Genomic DNA, 21,805 nt, shown 5'->3' with positions numbered 1-21,805 from the left:
GCATTTTGTACTGTAATACTGTTGAATTTGATCAACGTTTATGATTCTAGATTCTAGATTTTAATTAAGTGCATAAATCATTCAGTTATTTAGTATTTATTTACTGTGCAGACAGACAAATTTCAGCATGTTTTAAATCCAGTATAGTACATTTTTTTCTGCATCTCATCTGGAAAAGCATTTCACCAAAACAGTCTGCAGATGGAGACAGCAAACAGTCCCGAGCCTGTTCACTAAACTGCTGATGTGGCCTGTAGTGAATCTCAGTGAAGTTTTATTAGAGATTCTCTCTGAAATGTTTAAGGCTTCTTCACTGACCGGAAGATCAGGGTTCAAGCCCCAGCACTGCCAAGCTGCCACCGTTGGGCCCTTGAGCATGGCCTCATGGTCCCTGCTCCAGAGCCGCTGCCCTTGTGCACTGACTCCAGCCTCCAAGGATGGGATATGCAAAGAAAGAGTTTCACTGTGCAGTAATGTATTTGTGACAAATAAAGGCTACTTAACAAATTTTTTTTCAGCATTATTTCAGCATTGCAGAATTTACTGAGAAATTGGCTTGTGACCATGTTTCAAAAACTACTAGAGCTAGCTCACCTGGGCCTTACAGGAGAAAAAACACAATTACACAAGCATTCTCTAAGCTGAATATACAGTGACACATTTAATGACAAAGTGAGGACTATAAAAATACACTTTGGCAAAGAATCCTGTGATATGTCTAAATGAAACAAAGAATCTCACATAAACCTTTAGGGAGCTAAAAAAACTCCAAAAACTCCAAAAAATCCTTAATATGTTTCCTGTACCAAAGGAAAAACATCATAGTGCCACTTTTTTTTTTTTTTTTTTTAAATCCAAAATGAAAACGACACAAAATTATCTCTGTGAAGTATCTGCCTTCATATTTGGTGTATACTCAGCAAGTACAGAGTACATTAAAAACACTGAAATGCATATTAGTGAGGCTTTTTTGAAACATTTTTTATGAATAGCGTTTGATAACATTAACTACACCAATATCCTAAAACACTTTATCCTGCACAGGAAACAGACCAAAAATCTATAATATTATGCAGTAACACTATATGAATATATTGTTTTTTTGTTTTAATTAGCTCAAAAATTAAAATTGTAAATAATTTTTTGATAAGGGCGACAAAGTGTTTTGCTTAGGTATACAGTAGGTACAAATAACCTGGGGGGATGTTACGACACAGGTTTACATATATTATAAATCTTTTATTACATTTGTTATGCACAATTTGGAGAATAAATAGCCAAAGAAAATAAATTACTACTAAAACTGATTGAACTAAATTAGGGCGCTGAAGACAATCATAAATAAGGAAGTTACAGCAGTGATATAGTCATGTAATGTGATCACTGAAAAGTCCGGGAAAACCTCTCCCTCTATTCATCAAAGGATTAAAAAATAAATATCATGAGGAACTAATAAGAACCACGGATTACCATGTTATTACAGGGACACATGTTGAAGTTCTCCTTTGTCTGTGCTTAGTAACTTGTGCACGTTTTTTCTCTTCAGTCTCAGTGTGTGTCAGGATTCATTCCCCTCACATCTCAGTTCATCTGTTCAGCTTGTTTAGAATTGGATTTTCCTTTCTGTGTTGTCATTCCTTTCTTTAAGATTTGTGGGGATACAGCAGAACAGGAGATGGTAGGGGGTTGGATAGAAGATGAAGAGACTTGATCTTGCTGTTGGCGAACAAGCAGCTCCTTGAAGACATTGTTCATCTGATGACACACCTCCTGCAAGAGCACATTACTGTCACTGCAATCCTTCAAGCAGAAAATCGGCTATGAATCAGTAAATGGACAAAGATATAGAAAGAAATGATCGGACCTTGTCCACCAGGATTTTGACTTCCTCTTTTTCGCTGTTTGCTGTAGTCCTTTTCATCTGGGGGATAATAGAGGGACTGAAGGGCAGACAAATATTTGGTTATAGCCACAGGTGAAAAGTAATGAATTACATGCACTCTCGTTCATTATGGTACTTAATTACTGCAGCATACTTTTATTTTTTTAGCATAAACAATTCATCAAACTTTTGTTCATTTTTTCATCACTTTCACATAGTACAATAAAATCAAGCAGAAGGCAAGAGCATAGGAAAATTAAAGGACTCTATGTCAACGTTTTATATCATTAAATTTTGTGACCTGATCCAAAAAATCAGCCAAAAATCTACACTAAATTCTTGAACAACGTCACTAGTGTCTGAGCCAGAGGAGGGAGATGAGCACTCCTTGTTCTTTTCTTTTTAACATAAAGTTTATGATCGGCAAATTATGCAAGAATGTGGAAGATCACCTGTGAAAATGTCTACAGGTAGAACATCAGCTAGCTGAATGAGCTAGACCAGCATCCTAGATATTTTGATGTTTTACGGTATTAATGCTTTGAGACATCACACTGATGTTCTGTAGCGACTGGCAGTTGTGTTTAATATCAGAATAATGTGTAAGGAGCATCTTTATTAGATAGTTAAGAAACATGTAGGAAGTAAAATGAGCTAGCTAGCTACCTAACAAACCTAGCAAGCTACTGAAGAGCAAGCCAAGGGTATTTTTCTAAATTAGCTAGCCAGCTAACACTACCTTTCTTAAAAAAAAAACTGTAATAATAAAGGCTATGTTTACTTCAGTATCCAAAGTAGATTTAACACAGCTTTTACATTAGCTGTGTCAAATCTACACAAATAAAAGAAATGACTCAAGTATTGTTTTCACCAAATGACTTGACTCTTGACCCAAGTCATTTTTATGAACACTAATTGTACTAAATCAAATTATTCTTACTGTAGATGCACTTATATTCAAGTCAGTTTGTTGTGTTGAACTCTTTCCCCCGCTGCCTACAGTGCACCTTTAGATGAGACGCCATTTCATTTAATCTCTGAGGATAAAGCAGTGAAAAGTGTGTTGATTGCATACTCTGGTTTTCGCAAAGTCCTTGGAGAAGTGCTTATTGGTTGTGCTGTGGGTAATTGTAAGGAAAGCTTCCCGGCAATAGCTTGGCTGGAACTCAGTCCGGACTTGTCACTGAACACTTTGTTCCTGGCAAAATATACATCAAGAAGAGGCATCAAATAAAGACACATTGCTAACCATCCTCAAAGATTGTGTGGAGAAAAAGGAAAAAAAGAACAGAAAATAGTGTAAACAAAAGCAATAACACACAGCTGTAGAGTTTGATTATTAATAAGTGAGCCAAATCTATGAGCTGGCATGAGGAAGAGGAAGATGATATGAGGAAGAAATCCTGAAAAGAAACCAGACTCAAATGGGGAACCTCTGCTATTGTGGGTGAAATCAGATAACAGGATTATAAATCATTACAATATACAGTTAGAGATAAAGAAGGATACTATTATTTTGAATTTAGAATTATACAGAAGCCACAATGAACGGATCGAGTTTTTAATTGTATTGCAAATCCTGCACTGTTTGAATATTCGAGGAGTACCGTATTTGGGTTGACTGCTCCTCTGTCTGGCCTCCAGTGTTGTGTCTTTCTTTATTCTCTGGCCCTCCCTCCATACTACAGGATAAAAAAATGAAAAGAATGGAGAAAAAAAGCAAACAGATCAGTGTGACGATACATTACAATTCAGATACCGTCCATAATTATTATTATTATTATTATTATAAAAAATAATTTGTGTAATATTGAAAATGTTTCACCACTCTTGCAAAATCGGATAATTATCCATGTATCTCTATCAGCTAATTAATGGCATCATAGATTTAAGACTATAGCACTATAACACACCGTGATACAAGACTGTTACCAGGTAAAAGGATAATCTGACCATAATCTCCTGTGTGAATCACTCACCTTGGCACACTGATGTATTTATTTGGGATAAGTCCTTTAGAACCGTCTATTTCTCCTCTCCACCAATCGGAAGAGGCTCTGCTGTAAAGGCGGAGTCGTCCACCCTTTTGGAAGGACAGCTCAGCCGGGGAACGGGCCGTGTAGTCGAACAAGGCCACTCCTTCCAGCTCTGCACAGGTGGGTTAGAAATGGTTTTGTTGAATGCTTGATTCTGATTGGTCAGAAGGTGCTGAACAATTTTTTTAAAAAAAGCTTTCACACTTGGCTTCGAACTTTAAATGATATATATTATAGATTTATTAATTAAAATGTTGAAGTTTTCCGTTGCATGACACATGGCAAAACCCTCTGCAGTTTATTGGCAACATAATGAGCTCCTTTTTTGGATTATTAACATCGAGACTGAGAAAGAAATGATGCTGGTGAGGGAATGACTATTTACACTGTTTATAGCAACTGATAACAGGAACTAACTTGTTCCATGGACATTCCACCACATCAAAGGTCACTTTAAATGGCTAAAATGTATAATGTGTCATTATTTATCAATAAATAATTAGTGAATTGCTATGGGATAAGAAATTGCTGTTGCAAATGATCTTCTTCAGTATCTTCGGCATCTATGTACAACCTGTATGTCCCAGTTTGGTTCAAATGGTAAAGAGCAAGAAGTATAACCACATTCACTATGTGCTTAAATCTGGTATGGGGCAGATCTTGAGACTTCATTAAGTTTTTTAGTATTAAGCTATCAAAATGCTATTTCATAAATGTTCTTGAACCGTAATTGAACCACATACCTGTAAAAGTGGAACTGAAAGTACACTAACTGCAAAGGTTATTATTGCTTTCGGTGTTCAGCATACAAGACTCAAAACGTAAGATAGGTAAGATAGATATGTAGATGGATTATATCAGACTACTTGTTGGTCTTACCACAACTACTTTACCATAGTGTTACATACCATTGACTACAGGGCTTATTCGTCCTGTCAGGCATTACTATTACTGCGGTTGCCTAACCACCTAAGCTCTATATCATAAAAGCAAGTGCCACAGTGCATCTCTTAGCCTCTAATCTGTCATGTTTCTTCCTAACACTGAAGACTTTACTGTTGGGCTACATGATCCCAGGGAAATCCATTGGAGCCATATGTTGCATTCTGTCAGGTTCAGACAACATAAATGTGGATATCTTTTCCCATGAAGCAAAACGTGAAGCACTACTTTGGTTTACTATGACGAGCAAGTCATGAACCGCAAGTAATGAACCACAATGGAAAACACCCTTGTGAAAAAATAGTATTACAAAGTATTACATGCAAATGATTTGACTTTGCATTTATTATATGCTTTTTTGATGATTGTGCATTATTGACTCTTCTAAAAAAAAAATATATATATATATATATTTACAATTATTCAAGTAAAAATGATGTAAGCATGTAAATCTTACCCTCTTTGACTTCTTTGTTAGGAGACAGGTCAGGTTCCACCTCTGACTCCTCTGTAGTGGCCTCACTGCAAGTACACAAACACACAGTTTATGCCCAAATGTTTTTATTTAAGTGCTTCAACATATAGTTATGTTTATGTGTGTGTCTACGTGGGGTTCTCACATATCATCTGGCTCTAGCGTCATGCACGTCTCATAGACAGGTCCATCTAATTCGTTCTGGCTGGGGAAAATGCTCTCATGCTGGATAATGATAGTTTTGACAAGAGCATTGATGTGCTGGAGAGTAACAGCGTCTGTGTCCTCAGGCCCTCTGATAAGACTGGGTCCGAAACACACAGCCAGGTTATAGGGCTGCATCATGTTTTCATCACTGTACTGGGAAACACTATACACACACAAACACACACACACAAATACACAGAGAGAGAGAGAGACTCAGATTTCTAGATGAGCTTTTTATGCATTTAAAGAACGTCTGAACACAACTAGTGGTTAATTACTCACTGGTGGAGGAACGCAAACAGGTATCTCATCACCACAATTATTGGAGGAGGGTAGGAAAGAATAACTGACTTTAACTGCGCTACTTTCTCTGAATCGTCTTCGATTCCTAGAAATGAAAGTAAAAAGGTGACGTTTATATCAAAATCAACTACAGTAAAGTAGGGTCCAAAAATTTGAGTCAACTAGTGGTAATTTCATTAGTTCTAAAAAAAACTGTGTCAGATAGGATAGTTGTCTCAAATACCATAGCATCTGTTAATACGCATTTAGTATGTATTCTTTCATAATTCATCATATATTTTAAATACACATTATTGGACTTGAAAATGCTCTCATTTGTAAGACAGACAGACATTCGCTTACGTCCACACTCCATCAGTTCCTCATAGCTGTCTTTAGGAAAGAGAGGGTTTTCCATTCCTCTGAAATAGAGCTTCAGCACACCAGCCACTGAGTCCAAGTCACAAATTTCCACGTCTAGGGGGTCTTCTCCTATATACCAAGATACTGAAAATTACCCCAACCTAAATTATTAATGGGCCCCAGCAGTCTGAGGGAGTGAACACACTTACCTTTCTCAAACAGGTCTCTGAGCCGATTGACCTCCAGCTGAGAGCCTGGGACTCGGAAGATGCCCTCATGGTGTAGGCCTTGTCAAAGAGAGGGTGAAAAATCAAATAGAAAAGGAAAACCTGTTAGTTTTGAAGGCACTGATTAATCCTATTGTGATCAATATATGGAGCCCTTATTGTTTAGAGCAAAGCAAGGAATATAGAATAAATTAAGGTACAAAATAAAAACATAAGTATACAGTAGAGTCATTTGGAGAAATCTCAAAGATTGCTTTGCACCAAACCTAAACTCTTAAAGATAAAGGTTCAAAAAAGTTCTTTAGAGTTATTCCATAAAAAAAAAAACATGTTGTACATCTACCTCCTTTGCATCAGTGACAATCAGGAGTGAAATTTAAGCCTTGGCATTTCTTTCCTCATCTTCCATCACCCGATTTTACAGACTGAATGTTGTTAGTGTTTCTCATCCTCAATAGAGTACACTATCAGAACTCTGAACAATTCTTCTCGGTATCAACACTCTGGGGTATTGTCATCTTTAATAAGGTCATCAAAGCACTATATGTCAGTGCTGTCTGGAGTGGTGAGCTATCAGCATGTGTTACGAGCCTTTGTTACAACATTGACACATAGCCTTCACTAATTCTGAAGGAAACCACCCTGTTCACCATTTAATCATAAAGCCAAAATTACATTTTCATACCATGATATGGCAAAAAAAATGTTTGTCTGTTTTTTAATAAAGTATAATGCAGTAAAAGATTCTTTTAGTAACTAAAATGTATATTCAGTTATACCATACTAGGACCATCTCATGATAAGCATCTCAACCGGTAAAGAACAGTAAAGTTAATGTAACTACTATGCTTTAATTTTACTGTGCAGTTCCTGTTTTGTGTAATTTATTCTCAGAAAAAAACATTTGCATACTTCCTATAAGTAGTTTTTCTGTAATTCTGACACAAGACTACACTGTAAACCAACATATCAGTGCTTTTTATAGCAATGCACATGTAGGTTATTTTAACCAAGCCCACCTCTACCACTTTGCAGATTGAATGTGTTATGTAATAAATAATCCTTCTTATCTGATTTCACTGCATGTGCAAAGTTTGGGCTTTTCATAATATTCATTCAGCTTGCACCGTGGGGATTTTCAAACTCATCTGCATTCTCAGTAGACTGATAAATTCACAGCCTAAAAACTACCCATGATTGGAAAATATCATTCGGTGCAACTCCTAGTGTATGCTGATTTCATTTTCAAGGCATCTTTGCTTTACAGAATTCCGTACCATTTTTCCCCACAGCACTGTACATTCGTAAAAGATTGATTACCGTGAAGGTTGATGAATCTGATGCAGCTCTCTACCACCAAAGGAACCGGTTCTCCAGAATCCTACAGAAGAGAACCCGAAGCCTACTTCTCAGTATTGGTGCATTAATACGTAGAAATGTGCACACCAGTTCTATAGCCAGACAGACAGAATACCTGGATGTAAGAGAGCATGTCTCTAGAGAAAGGCTTCTGGCTGATCTGAGTGGAGTGCTGATTCTTCCTCTGACGGACAGACCTCCTGGAACGCATTCTGCTGTGAGAAATGTAACTGCGATTAACAAGAGACTGCGGGGGAGTGGAAAATACAATGACATTTTACAAGGGCTGCTGTCATACAATTCTGGCTAAATGCCCACTGACTCAATACCAGGTCCAGACCACTGTGAATCTTTATACAGAGATAAGACTAATATGTCTATTCTATTTTATAATAAAATGTACACACGCTGGACACTTTAATAAGAACACCAGTGCGCTTACTGATAAATGCAGTTTTTCAGACAGACAGTCATGTGCCATTAGCACAATACATAAAATCATGCAGATACAGGCCAAGAGCTTTGGTTATTATTCATATTAGATATCAGAACAGTGAATAAAACTATTATTTGACTAGAGTTATAGTTGCTCATGTCAGATTGGCTGACTTGAGTATTTCAGAAACTCTTGATGTTCTAGGATACAATTGTCTTGAAGGTTTACACAGAATGGTGCGGGGGGAAAAAACATCCAATAAGTGGCAGTTCTGCAGGCAGGAGTTTTCAAAGAGAGAGGACAGAATAGACAGAATTGTTTGACTATGGTGCAGTAACACAAATGACCACTCTTTATAGCCATGATAAGCTGAAAAGTGTTTTCAGTGTTGTCCAGTTGTTCAGGTTTAGTAAACCTGTAACTCAAGCTTCAGATTCCTGTTCCTAGTTTACAGCTTACTGTTTTTGAAACCTGTTGTGATTTTCTGCTCTTGTAGCCCATCCATATCAGGGTTCAGCATTTTGTGATTTCTGATATGCTTTTCTGCTCACCACAGTTGTAAAAAGTGATTATTTGAGTTACTGTAGCCTTCTGGCCAGTGTGAAACAATACAGCAGTTCTACTCTCACCTTCTCTGACGTGACTCATGGGATAATTGCATGAATTTGCAATTCATTAAATAAAATAATTTAATTCAATTAAAAGGAAAAATACCTGCCTTCTAAAATGTCTGTGCTAAGAGTTTAATCCACTAAAACAAAATGGTCACCTACATTGTGAATTTTGAGGAAGTAATTAATAGCCTTTATTTATAGTGCTATTGGTCAGTCTACAGAGTTCTGTTATTGTTTCAGTCCCGTAATAATAAGAAAGATCTTAATTCCTTACCTCTGATGCTGACCATCCACTGTTCTAGCTGGACAAACATTTAAAAAGAAAAAGTTTTTAATATATATATATATATATATATATATATATATATATATATATATATATATATATATATATATATATATATATATATATATATTAAATGAAAGTTAAGGATGTTAATTCAAGTAGGTTTCTAAAACTATTTAGACAGATATTTTACCTTTCTGTATTGCAACTTCGAGTAGGTCATGCTTCGCCTGTAGTTTTGATATTATTAATCCATTTGTGAGATGTTCCTTATATTTCTGAGTCAGAAAAAAAAAACACATATTAAAGTTCAACAAAAAAACCCACCAATGAACCAGGGTCGTAGAATCAGCACTTACTTTATAAAACCATATAGATTTACCACATAGTACGAGCCTTCCGTCTCGTGCAGATTGGATCGACGTCTTGCTTGATTGAACTTACTGGAAGAAGCTTCACTGATATTCTCTAACGATTGGCTGGTGCTGTGTTCAGACCTGAAGATATCCTCAGTGATGCACTCGAGCAGGGCCGAATGAGATTGCTGCAGCATTTTACTCAGCTGTCAGGAAATCATAATCACAGGAAATATGTGGGTTACCAGAGTTTGTATGTGAACTCTGGTATCCGTATCATGTTTGTGTTTTATGAAACTACCTCTTCATTTTCTGCAGTTACTGTGTTGAGTCTGGTCTGAAGCTGGAGGAATCGAGTATCAAGCTCAGTCTTCACCTCAAAATCAGCGCTCACCTCGCACACCTGGGCAGAACAGGATTCAAAATATGCTCTCATTAGTACACAAGTGTGTTCTCATAAACCCTCCCACACACACACACACACACACACACACACACACACATATAATAAATACCTGGTCCCCCTCATGAGGCTGGTACTGAAATCGAAGTGGCATGCAGAAAGCTGCATCATGAGCCTGTATCAGTGTGTCCCTGTCCTGGTTCTGATCCAATCCAGAAACAGTGTTTCCCAACTGATGCAATCCAGAACCCAGGTTCTGGTGGGCCTGTGAGCGGCTGGACAGGTAATACTGGAGCACTTGGGACACTGACTGATGGAAACCTAAATCGCTGAACTAATAAAAAAAAAAATGTAGAATATTATATGAGGAGTTAAATCTTATTCTTATTAATGCATCTAATTCAGGATCAGTGAACTATAACAAGAGACGGCGACCATGGCAAGGAATAATTGCTGACATGACATGAGGAAGAAACTTTTTTCATGAGGAAACAGAACTTTTCTGGATGAAACTGGATAGTAAGTTTATAAATCCTTATAGATTGGAAAGGGAACTAGTACTAAGTGTGCTGAAATGATGATCAGCATGAATTCAATTCAATTTATTTGTATAGCGCCTTTTACAATGGACATTGTCTCAAAGCGGCTTTACAGAAGAAGGTAAACAGAGAAAGGAGAGGGGGAAAATAAAATAAATAACTAGAAATAAAAATAAATTATTAAATTAAATTATTAAACTATTTTATCCTTATTTTATTTTATCCGTAATGGGCATGCTTGTGGCGACGGTGACAAGGAAAACTCCCTGAGATGACATGAGGAAGAAACCTTGAGAGGAACCTGGCTCAGAAGGGAACCCATCCTCATTTGGGTGACACTAAACAGTAAATAAAGTAATTGTAACTGATTAATGTTCTTTCTATAACAGCAATCAGTGACCCATGAGGAACTATAAGGTCAGTGTAGTTTCTGAGGTCATTATAGACACTAATTCCTTGCTGTCACAAGCTGACAGATGTAATGGCAGAGAATACAGTGTATAGTCTTTATAATTATCCAGTGGTCAGTTTTAAGTAACTTTCAATCCTAAAAAAATGTATTTCTTACTTATATTTACATGAATTCTGACTTTTCTTAACACTAACTGTACATGTAGTACTAGTTAATCTACCTCAAACCAGGATACTCACATCAATCAGGGCCGAAAGATCTTGTAGGTAATATTTGTGCATGGAAACATTTGCCGCTTCTAGGTTGAACAGATAGTCATTGCGTGCTTTGGTGCATTTCAGCTGCGTCTCCTGTACTTTACACTGCCTCTGCCCACACAAAGACAAGGTTCACAATCAGTGTGCAGGGGCACTAAGGTACAAACAGTTCACCCACGCAAAACCCCAAACGCAACCACACACATCCGTACACTGTCATTTAGAAATTCACTTATCAAATGCACACACATGCCCCACATCATACACATGACAGTGATGTGAAAAAGGAAAAAGGAAGATAAAATAAATAAATAAAGGAAAAAAATAATAATAATAAAAAAGCATATTATCTAAAAAAAAAAAAAATCCTCGTTCTAATCATGCACTTTGCTTTGCGATTCCCTTTCTGTAATAATGCTTACAATTACAGTGTAAACCTACTGTATTATATATTTAAATATATATTCTTATATATAAATTCTGATACTGCCTCCAGAAAGTATTCACCCCCACCACATGACTATTAAAAATTTTTAATTCCTGCTCCTTTTAAAGTGATTTTCTATAGAAATAAAATGTTTAGATGTCCTCAAAATACTTTCTTTTTATTTATTATTTGGAAATTTAAAAAAAAAAAAATCCCCACACACTGTGAGTTGTCTTTCTGCAGCAATCAGAGGTTTGAGCTGTCTCAGATTTGTCTCTATGAGCTTTGAATATTATGATTTTTCTTCCATTCCTCAGTGCAATTATTCGCCAAATTCGATGGAAAATGTTGGTGGACAGCAATATTCAGGCCATGCCACAGATTTATAATCAGATTTAATTGATTATAATGGGGGTTTGACTCTTGTCATTTGAAGGCATCTTTTTCTAAGCCATTTCTTTAGTTTTTGTCTTATCATTCTGTCAGAACATTTTTTTTTTTTTTTCCAGTTTTCCAGTCCTCAACAATTTGCTCATATTTGACTCTATCCATGTTCAACAAGCTTTCCAGTCCCTCATGCAGAAAAGAAAGGCAGAAAGAGCATGATGCCACCATCAGCAGGCTTGCTTACAGGAATGGTGTTATCTGGGTGTTGGTGAGTATGTACTTTGCGGCAAATATTATGCTTTGGCTTTAGACCAAATGGCTCAGATTTAGTCTCATAAACCAGAAAATCTTTTTCCAAAGCTTGTGGACTTTTTGTTATGGATTTCACAGTGTGCACAAGTAGGTTCACTGCTGTTGATTGTTTTATAACCTTCTTTTTTTATTTTTTTTTTAATATTAAAGCTTCACATGTCCTTCCTTGCTCTTTATGACCACAGGCCTGATCTCATCTGCCGTTTTTTTTTTTTTTTGCTTTGAGACCTCCAAATGTGGTTAAAAAAGATAAGAGAGGTATTTATTGTTGTGAAAGGTGGATGAGAAATCATCACCTGTCTGACATATTTAGTGAGAGCTCTTAAAAATTAAATACTAGTCCTAATCTACTAGTACTAACTTAGACAGGGGTGTGAATACTTATCAGTTAGGTGTTTGTAATTAGTCTGAGAACATCTGAATACTTTATTTATATTTATTTCTGTAGAATGTGACACTAAGCGAAAAGAAAATAAGTATCCCATTCTAATAAACATAAATCTGATGTTGCAATACAGCAAAAAGAGAAATAATCCCTCGGGGTGAATATTTTCTGGAGGCACTGTATTTGTGCATGGAGTATCTCTATGAGGGTGAAAGTCTGCCCAGTGCAACCGATATTGACATTAACATTCATAGGTAAGAAATAAAACACAATGACGGAAAATAATCGAAAAATAATCAGCTTCTGCCACAGAACTTTGATCTATGTATAGTGACATTAAATGTCGCAGAACTTCCACAAAACATTACTTGTATTATAAGAACTATAAACAGTTGTTCCATCACAAGCGTTTTTTTTTCTCTCTCTCATTACACTAATAAGACTGAAGAATGAAGTTTGTCATGTAATAAACCACAAAGAACTCCCCCGACCAGAAAGGTGTCAGAAAATCTTTTTTTCCGTGTGACAAAGCACCGGAGACTTTTGCAAAAATGCAAAATAAATATCTCTTTATGAAAAACATCCGTGATGAAATACAAAAATGTAAAACAAAAAATTGTACTGTACAAACAATAATGTATCAGAACAAACATGCTAATAGAAACTTTGCATCTTTTCTTGTCTATTGTTATAGAAAACGTCAGAAAATTCCACAGCACTAGTATTTATCTTAAACCTTAAATTACTAATGATGAAAGAACGAAGGAAAGGATCAACCTCACTAATACATGCAGCAAAGTAACAAAGGGTTGTAGAGAAAAACAAGATAAATCTCATTTCCTAAAGAATCAAGAATATAAAATATTAAATAGAGTCGTGGAAAAGGTATGCTCTGACACTCTAGCAGTTTAGATGGAAGAAATATGAAACGTACTTTTTCAATGAGTCTTTCCATTTTCTTGGCTGCACTCTGCTTCTGTTTCTCTTCCTGTTTGATGGCTTCCTTTAGCTTGCCTTCAGCCGTCAAGTACTCAGTGTGATACAGCGAATATGTCTTCAGCGCCTATTACAGAACAAGAGTTCCTTTAACTCCATAATTATCAGAACCATCCATAAAACCTAGTGCATGTAAATATTTGATAAATATATATCATGATTAACCCATGCAAAGAGTGAAATTTTGTATTTGGAAGATTAATTCTAATGCAATTTATTTCCCTGACCTAAGAAGGGTCACATAGACGTCTACAAAGCTCTCTGAATAATCAGTTCCCTGACATATAAGCCTAAATAATTGTAGAGGAATCCTGGGCCACTCCATCCTTTCAAGAGTGCACATATGGACTGCACTGGTTGTAAATAGATTGAGCAAAATACAGATTTATTAATATCACATAGTCTCTTTCTTTTTGTAAATACTATATATTATGATATTGGGCTGTACAGTTTCAGTGCCAGTGCACTTTCTCAAGGTGTTTTCTCAAGGTTGTTGAATCGATAGCTGGAGAATATCACAGGCATTTCAAAGAATGAAAATCCAAATATAGCACACTCACGGTTTGTAGCTCAGCTGTGAGCTTCAGCAGCCCATCCTGTAACTGAGAGCTAATATCTTTACTCTGAAAGAATGTGAAAACAGAGATTAAAAAATATCTACACATATTCCTGGAACAAGTCTAATTGAGCCAGAAACGAGTTTATCACCATTTACAGTACTGTGCAAAAGTTTTAGGCAGTGTGAAATAAATGCTCTAAAGTAAGAATGCTTTCAAAAATAGAAGTGTCAATGGTTAGAAGTGTTAAAAAATAGAAGGTAGATGAACAGAAGAGAAATCCATCAAATCAATATTTGATGTGATCACCGCAGCAGCAATTCTTCTAGGTAGACTTGCACATAGATTTTGAAGGAACTCGGCAGCTAGGTTGTTCCAAAGATCTTGGAGAAATAACCACAGATCTTCTGCCTCAGATCCTTCTGTCTAATCCCAGACAGACTCAATGATGTTGAGATCAGGGCTCTGTGGGAGTCAAACCATCACTTCCAGGACTCCTTGTTCTTCTCTACACTTAAAAATATTTCTTAATGACTTTCTCTGTATGTTTGGAGTCATTGTCCTGCTGCAGAATAAATTTGGAGCCAATCAGACGCCTCCCTGATGGTATTGCATAATGGATAAGTTGCTTGTATTTCTCAGCAATGAGGACACCATTAATCCTGACCAAATCTCCAACTCTATTTGCAGAAATGCAGGCCCAAACTTGCAAGTAAACTCCACCATGCCTCACTTTTATTGTAGACATTCATTATTGTACCGCTCTGCAGCGCTTTGGTGAACAGCCTGCCTCCTCCTACAGCCAAATATTTCAAATTTTGACTCATCAGTCCAGAGCACCTGCTGCCATTGTTCTGCACCCAAATTCCTCTGTTTTTGTGCATAGTTGAGTCTCAGCCTTGTTTCCACGTCTGAGGTATGGCTTTTTGGCCAAAATGATAGTCATACCAAATATTGATTTGATTACATTTTTCTTCTTCTCGCTAACTTTAATAAGGATGTTATGCATAAACACTTGTGTTTGGGTATTTGTTTCTAAGTGTGAGGCGTATGTGTGTGTGCATATGTGTGAGAATGCGTAGGTGGGTGGGTGGGTTTTTGTGATTGGGTGTTTGCGTACTTTCTTAGCCAAGCGCTGAACTAGCTCCAGACAGCGAGACAACTGCTGAGGTAAAGTTGTGCCACAGCTTTCACTCAGTGTGTTGTGGTCTTTACTCTCATGACGCGTCTGAATCAACAACTCTTGCCAGCACTTTAACACAGACTCACTGCTAGACTCTTTCCTGAGACAGACAAAGAGAGACAGAGATAGCTACACAACAATAGCTACACAAAGACACAGAAAAAAACTTTCTGTCTTATTTAAATGTCTAACTATGTAAACAATAAAAGTCCATTTCATATACTAACAGACTAAAAGCATAATTTAAAATGTTCTTAAGAGTATATTAGTCCCAGTATCAATAGCAATAATTAAGAACTACATTTGAACATAACAATAGGGTTCAACTCTGGAGATTGGGCAGTGGTCTCTTATTGTTTTCCAGAGCTATATATATATATATATATATATATATATATATATATATATATATATATATATATATTTATATATATATATATATTCTAGGTCCTCACTTTTTGGTCTTTGAGGCAAATCTGTCAGCCAGTTTGTCCAGGGAGCGTGCATACTCGCCCTCGATCTCACCACGTCTGCGCAGATAATCACCCAGATCCTGCAGTACCTGGGTTTTCTGCTCCAAATGACTATCAAACACACGCAGCTGCTCGGAGAGCTGATTACGAATCTCTGAGAAAGAGAAAGAGAAAGAGAGAGAGAGAGAGAGAGAGAGAAATTTGTTATATGTCTAATTATCTCTTTAAGCTGCCTTCATTTCTGTACTTTTTTTTTTGCAAGCCACTGTTGAACACCATCACATTGTGCAAGCTGGAAAGATTACATGAGAAACACGCAGAATGCAGTGCAGTGCTGAATGCAGTCATATCATTTCACAACTATTCACAGCTTTAGATCCGAAATATGTTATGCAATTTGTCCACTTTATATAGTTAGTCACAGGGGTGTTTTAAGTCAAATCTAGTCCATTGGATTTCAGGATGCAGGTAAAATTAAACAACAAAGGTCCATGTCGCTACACAAAACAACACAGAACTACATGAGACTACACAGAAATAAATATGACCTACACAGACACATGAGAAACATAAATATGTGCCAAGAGTGCAAGGCAGTACAATACTGACTGAAATGAGATATAGGCATAAAGTAAAAGACAGTGTATAAAGTACAACAAGATGTTACAATGCAAAATAGCACAATTAAAGCATTTGGCAGACACCTTTATCCAGAGTAACTTACCCACAGATCTCATTTCACACATATGAACAATTGAGGGTTAAGGGCCATGCTCAAGGGCCTGGCAATGGCAGCTTGGTGGTCATGGGATTCATAGGAACTTCCAATCAGTACGCCAACAACTTAAGCTACCACATCCCCACTACAGCATTTTGCAACAATTTTAGATAGAAATGTACAAAAAAAATTGTAATGGGAGTGGAATGATGTTTAGTGGAGTGTGTGTGTGTGTGTGGGTGGGGGTGTTTCTCTGTTATTCCCTTATCAAATGGCTTCTTAATTCTTTTTCTCTGCGTTTGCTGTCTGAAGCAACAGTACTTCTCCTTGTGCACCACTTTTTTTTTTTTTTAGCAAGTTCATTTTATTAGTCAACAACATGCATGGTTCCTCTCCTCTAGATGACTTATTTTACTTCCACTAAGCTAGGCAAGGTGATGCAGAAGGTCAATCAAGCATAACGTAGCACAGGTTTACAATACAGTCTCCAAAGAGCTGGTGTGGCTTCCAAAAAAAAAAAGCAAGAGGTTGGACAATGCTAATCTATATGGAGTTCAGACACTTCATCTTCAAAAAAGCTATGAGTAGTTGAAGGTTGAACAACAGATTACAAAACTGCTGAATAAGTCATCGCTAAGCATATAGACTAGATCCATCAGCACTTTTCCTCTCTTTCATAAACAGCTTCCACTTTTTTGGCTGCGAAATTGCTTAACGTGGGGGTAAATTTACAGATTAGTCTAGTTTATAAAATTCTAGCTTCTAGCCTCCGCTTTTATTTTTATTTTTTTGTAGTGTTAGGTGTAAAGGGTTATACACCCATGTGAAAATGCCAGTTCTTAACTGAGATTTTCACCCGGTCACACAGACATGCAGTCAACTGCAGAAGTATTGACACCCTTCATTAAAGCTGAATGTCCTAAATAAATAGCACATATTACACAGACATGTTAGAGTTTACTACATTTTTATTTCACTAGAGATTTATTTTAACAAAATATTTTACAGCGATTATTTTATTTAAATAGTGCACTATTTCTGAAAACAACAACAACAACAAAACAAACAAACACGCACACAAATATAAATTATTGGCACCCTAGGTAACATAGAGGAAAAAGACACAGGCTTTAATTTGTCACATATTCCATACAGCACATTTCTCCACATACTCCAGCTTATAGGAAGTTAGGCGTCAGAGCACAGGATCAGCCATGACACACCAACACAGGAGCATGTTAAGGACAGTGCCGAGGTTTGAACCCTTGACCTTCTGACCAGTAACCCAGAGCCTTACTAACAACGTTAGAGATGTTTGCAGAGGAAATCCCTGATCTGTCTATGAAGCTCCATTATATATATATATATATATATATATATATATATATATATATATATATATATATATATATATATATATATATATATATATATATATATTTTTTTGTTTGTTTTTAGATTTAGATTTGTGCATATGGACTTCACAAACTTTATCAAGAATATTGTTGTTAAAATATTTTATTTCATTTGTTTCACACTTAATTCTCTGCATAATTCATTTTGGGTTACATCACAGTGTTAAGGTCTTCATTGACATTTTAAAATAGATGTCAAAAATAGTAAAATATTAAGAATCCTACTATACACAGGTTTTCCTTTCCAGAATGGAAGAAATGGCATGTGAATGCATTGAAATATTAATTATCAATATTTATAAATATTCTATAGAATCACCAATATTTGTTTTATAAGAGAAAGTTATTATTTCTCTAATACAACTAATTGTACTGTACAAATCTGTTTCTCTGTACTTTGTTTTTTACAAGCCTTGGTCAAACACCATCACAACCACTAATGCAATAAGTGTAAAGTTTGAAATTAAGGTAGTACTTAAGGGAAGTTGTTTGTTTTTTACATGAAGCTTCTGAACTCATGGGAAATTTGAACCATTTGGGGCAATATTTATTTCCCACAATCATTTCCCTAAGGCGCCAATAATTCTGAAATCAACTAAACGGTTCAAATCTCAATTTCTTCAGCATGATCTACACACTGACCTCTTTCACTAAGCATCTTTTACCATAAAGGCCTAGATTTGTTCTCAGCTGCTTAGAAATGTAATAAATTGTAAAGGCTATTATAGAATTCGGAATTTTGAAAACAAGAAGAAGATATTTTAGCTTCTGTCCTACCTTTAACCTGCGTGTCATAGTCAGAGATTCCAACTCTTCTCAGTTTAACATTGTAGGACGACATCGTAGCTCCGACTGGATGGAACTCTGCTTTGAACACAAAATGTCTGAAATTAGCCGCATGTCGACGTGCGTGCAGTCTGTCTGATGGCAGGTGACCATTGTTATGGCCACATACTGGACACTATCCAACAGCAGCCAGCAGAACCATCGAACAGACACTCAGACATGGGCTTGCACTGTTACCTTTTCACAGAATGTCTTCTCATAGGTAGAAATGTTCGCACAGCAGATAATAGCAACATCTGAGCCTGTTTCCTTCATTCAAAGCAGCCCCCTGTATGCACCAAAAGGCCCCTAGTCCTTACCAGTATACTATAAAAAAACTGACACAGTTCAGAGGAGCTAAATATAGCACGTGCTGAAGTAGAAATGAGATTGTGTATGTGTGGGGGTGTATTTGCAATACTGTGGAGGTGATGTTCTTTTTTAGCACTTTGAAACAACATTTACCAGAGAAACATTTGTTCCTGGTAGCACCTGCACCTACGTGCACTGTGTACAGCCATTTTGATAAAAACAAAAAACAAAAATGTTTTGTACGTCATATTCTATACAAATGAAAAGCCAGAGCTGGTGATTATAATGCTCAAAGTGATGGTTGAGCTTATAGATTTAAAATAAACATATTAAACTTTTGAAGCTATAAAGATGAATACAATTAGAGTACTCATATAGTCCTATAGTACAATCCACCCGCTTAAATAAATTTGTTTATTTTCAATAAGGTTCAATAAAATTTTAGTCATACTATTTATATATCGTCTGCGTGAAAGTGTCACTAGTAGTGGGTAAAAATAAAGAGCCAGAAAAGAGACCAAGTGTGTTAAGTGTTAGAGAGACGCTTATTAGAGGGAAAGTAAATGAACTGCTGTGACCGTGCATGTCGGGGTTAAACTGCAAAAGAGTTCACTTGCGCTTTACATGGTGCATGATGCACAAGGCGTCAGAAAAAGGGAAGAAATAGCTCTTCCTGTGTTAGGAGCAACAGAAAAATAGTAGCTTTAGTAACTTACTCTCACCATGAGTCACCCCTCCTCTCTCTCTTTCTCTCTCTCTCTCTCTCTCTCTCTCTCTCTCTCTCACACACACACACACTCTATCTCTCTGTCCATTTTTTTCTTTCTCTAAGCTAATAAAGATGAAACACTTCCTCTTTTTTTTGTTAAACGAAATGAGCAAACAAATAGTACTCATTCATATAAAATATAAATACACTGATGGTTCTTGAAGCGCTTATTCTATTTCAACATTAATTACTTGCATGAAAAGGTGTGTGTGTTTGTGTGAATATGTCTGGTCAAAATGTCCAGATGAAATAAAATAAAAATGGATTCAAAAAAATGTGTGGATTCATTGCTAACATTTCGAGAAGTGTGCGTGTGACACGAGCTACCAGAAATCTGTAACCCATCCCAATACAGAACAAGTACAGAAAACACACACACTGTTTTCCTTAGCGGCACAGATATTTTATAGAAGACTTACCCAACGCTTATACTCGCCACCTCTCACATTGGCCTCCGCTGAAACCTTTGAACACGTAGCAAGATGTGCCGTCTCCCTGGAATCAATATGTATCCTCGTTGTAGACCAAACACAAATTGAGATCCCAGACATGCACCAGCAGCAGGGCTTGTGCCCTATCATAAACCTCGCTCACAGACTGAGAAGAGTGAGAGCAGTTTTTGAGTTCCTCCTCTGCTCATGTTGCTGCCCACTCGTTTTGACACACACTCGCTGTCTCATGAGTGTTCTTCACAACAAAGTCTCTACACTTCGGCAACTTTAGCACCCCCTACTCCTTTGCCATAGTCAGGTTTAATCTTTCTTGGCTTTACTGAAGCATGCTATGACTTGTCATTGACAGTGCTGTAGGGCAAATTGGATGCCTATGTGAGGATGGAAATTGCCTGGAATTTTTTTTCAGGGTTACAACAACAGCAAATGAATTGTAATTATTCTTTTTCGTGTACTTATCTATTCTTGTGTTGCACATTCTCGTATGTGTACACTGAGAAAGCTTTTATGACTTAATAAGCTCAAAGCTCACGGTTCAAAGCTCAGAGCTCTGGTTACTCTCGGTTCAGGAGTTGCACATGTGTCTGTGGATTCCAGTGTCTGCAGGATGGGTTTTCTCCAAAACATGTAAGTAGGTTGATCGGCTACTAGAATTGATCCTTGTGTGTGAACCAGGGCATGTCTGACCAGGATGGATTCCGCCACAGACCTTTGGCCAGACTAAAATGTTTTGACTAAACACTAAAACTGAAACACTAAAACTAAGACTAAAACACCTACCATCAAATTCATTTGCTGTTCATTCAGCCAATCATGTAACAGCAGAGCAATGCATGCAGATACAAGTCCGGTACTTCACAACAAACAAGCAGAATGGTTGTTGGTGCCAGATAGGCTTTATAGGAAACTGATGGAACTTTCACACACAACAGTTTCTAGGTGAAAGAGATTCCTTTATAATGGAGCATTTTGATTGAAAAATCTCTCTATATAATTCCTACACATGTTGTAGCACTTTGCTTTCCCACAACATCTTGTTCCTTTCGGGTACTATGTTATACTATGCTATCTCTCACCACATCCACTAACTACAAGACCATTACCCTTTCCTTTTTCTGACTAACTATCTCTGCTATCTCAGTGCACTCACTTTCTACACTGCACCACAGCATCCCCCCACTACACCCCCTGTCAGTTGAAAGATATATATAAAACAAAACAAAAAACCTCAGAGGCACTGCGGGGTTGACAGCAGATGTCTCCAAGTTGCACCAAGATGGGTGTGTGGACACAGTGCACAAAACAACAGAGTACTTCTTTCCCAAATAGATACAAGGGGTTGACAATTTGGTCCAACAAAGTGCTGTAAACCAACAAAATGTTCTATAAAGGGAAAACTTTGTTAAACATTTTATAAATTAAAGATGATTTTTATTTTATTTTTTTAAATATTACATTTAAATACGTTCAAAGGGGAGGTGGGACTGCATCAGGGTTCGGCTCTGAGCCCCTTCTTGT

At 36.8% G+C, this 21,805-nt stretch overlaps 1 protein-coding gene across 3 annotated transcripts; it reads right to left on the bottom strand.

Moving 5' to 3' along the window:
• Positions 1-13: 13 nt before the first annotated feature.
• arhgap4a (Rho GTPase activating protein 4a) lies at positions 14-20,586 on the bottom strand. 3 transcript variants are annotated; one of them, XM_058409879.1, is made up of 24 exons: positions 20,255-20,586; positions 18,707-18,793; positions 15,779-15,950; positions 15,261-15,423; positions 14,144-14,206; positions 13,522-13,650; positions 11,059-11,187; positions 9,981-10,202; positions 9,767-9,868; positions 9,492-9,671; positions 9,303-9,387; positions 9,098-9,125; positions 7,889-7,985; positions 7,735-7,795; positions 6,397-6,474; positions 6,188-6,316; positions 5,825-5,930; positions 5,481-5,705; positions 5,318-5,382; positions 3,862-4,030; positions 3,490-3,564; positions 2,958-3,080; positions 1,865-1,940; positions 14-1,770 (listed from the first exon to the last, which is right to left on the bottom strand). In XM_058409879.1, exons 2-24 carry the CDS (start codon positions 18,768-18,770, stop codon positions 1,582-1,584), a joined length of 2,730 nt encoding a protein of 909 aa, XP_058265862.1. In that variant the 5' UTR covers positions 18,771-18,793; positions 20,255-20,586; the 3' UTR covers positions 14-1,581. The 3 variants fall into 3 exon arrangements, with proteins under 3 accessions (XP_058265862.1, XP_058265861.1, XP_058265860.1); XM_058409878.1 differs by having other exon boundaries at positions 15-1,770; positions 7,889-7,988; positions 18,707-18,796; positions 20,255-20,585; XM_058409877.1 differs by having other exon boundaries at positions 16-1,770; positions 7,889-7,988; positions 20,255-20,584.
• Positions 20,587-21,805: the final 1,219 nt, after the last annotated feature.

Source organism: Hemibagrus wyckioides, linkage group LG15 (assembly GCF_019097595.1).
Source record: "Hemibagrus wyckioides isolate EC202008001 linkage group LG15, SWU_Hwy_1.0, whole genome shotgun sequence".
Taxonomy (NCBI): domain Eukaryota; kingdom Metazoa; phylum Chordata; class Actinopteri; order Siluriformes; family Bagridae; genus Hemibagrus; species Hemibagrus wyckioides.
This window is presented reverse-complemented; position numbering and strand designations above follow the sequence as displayed.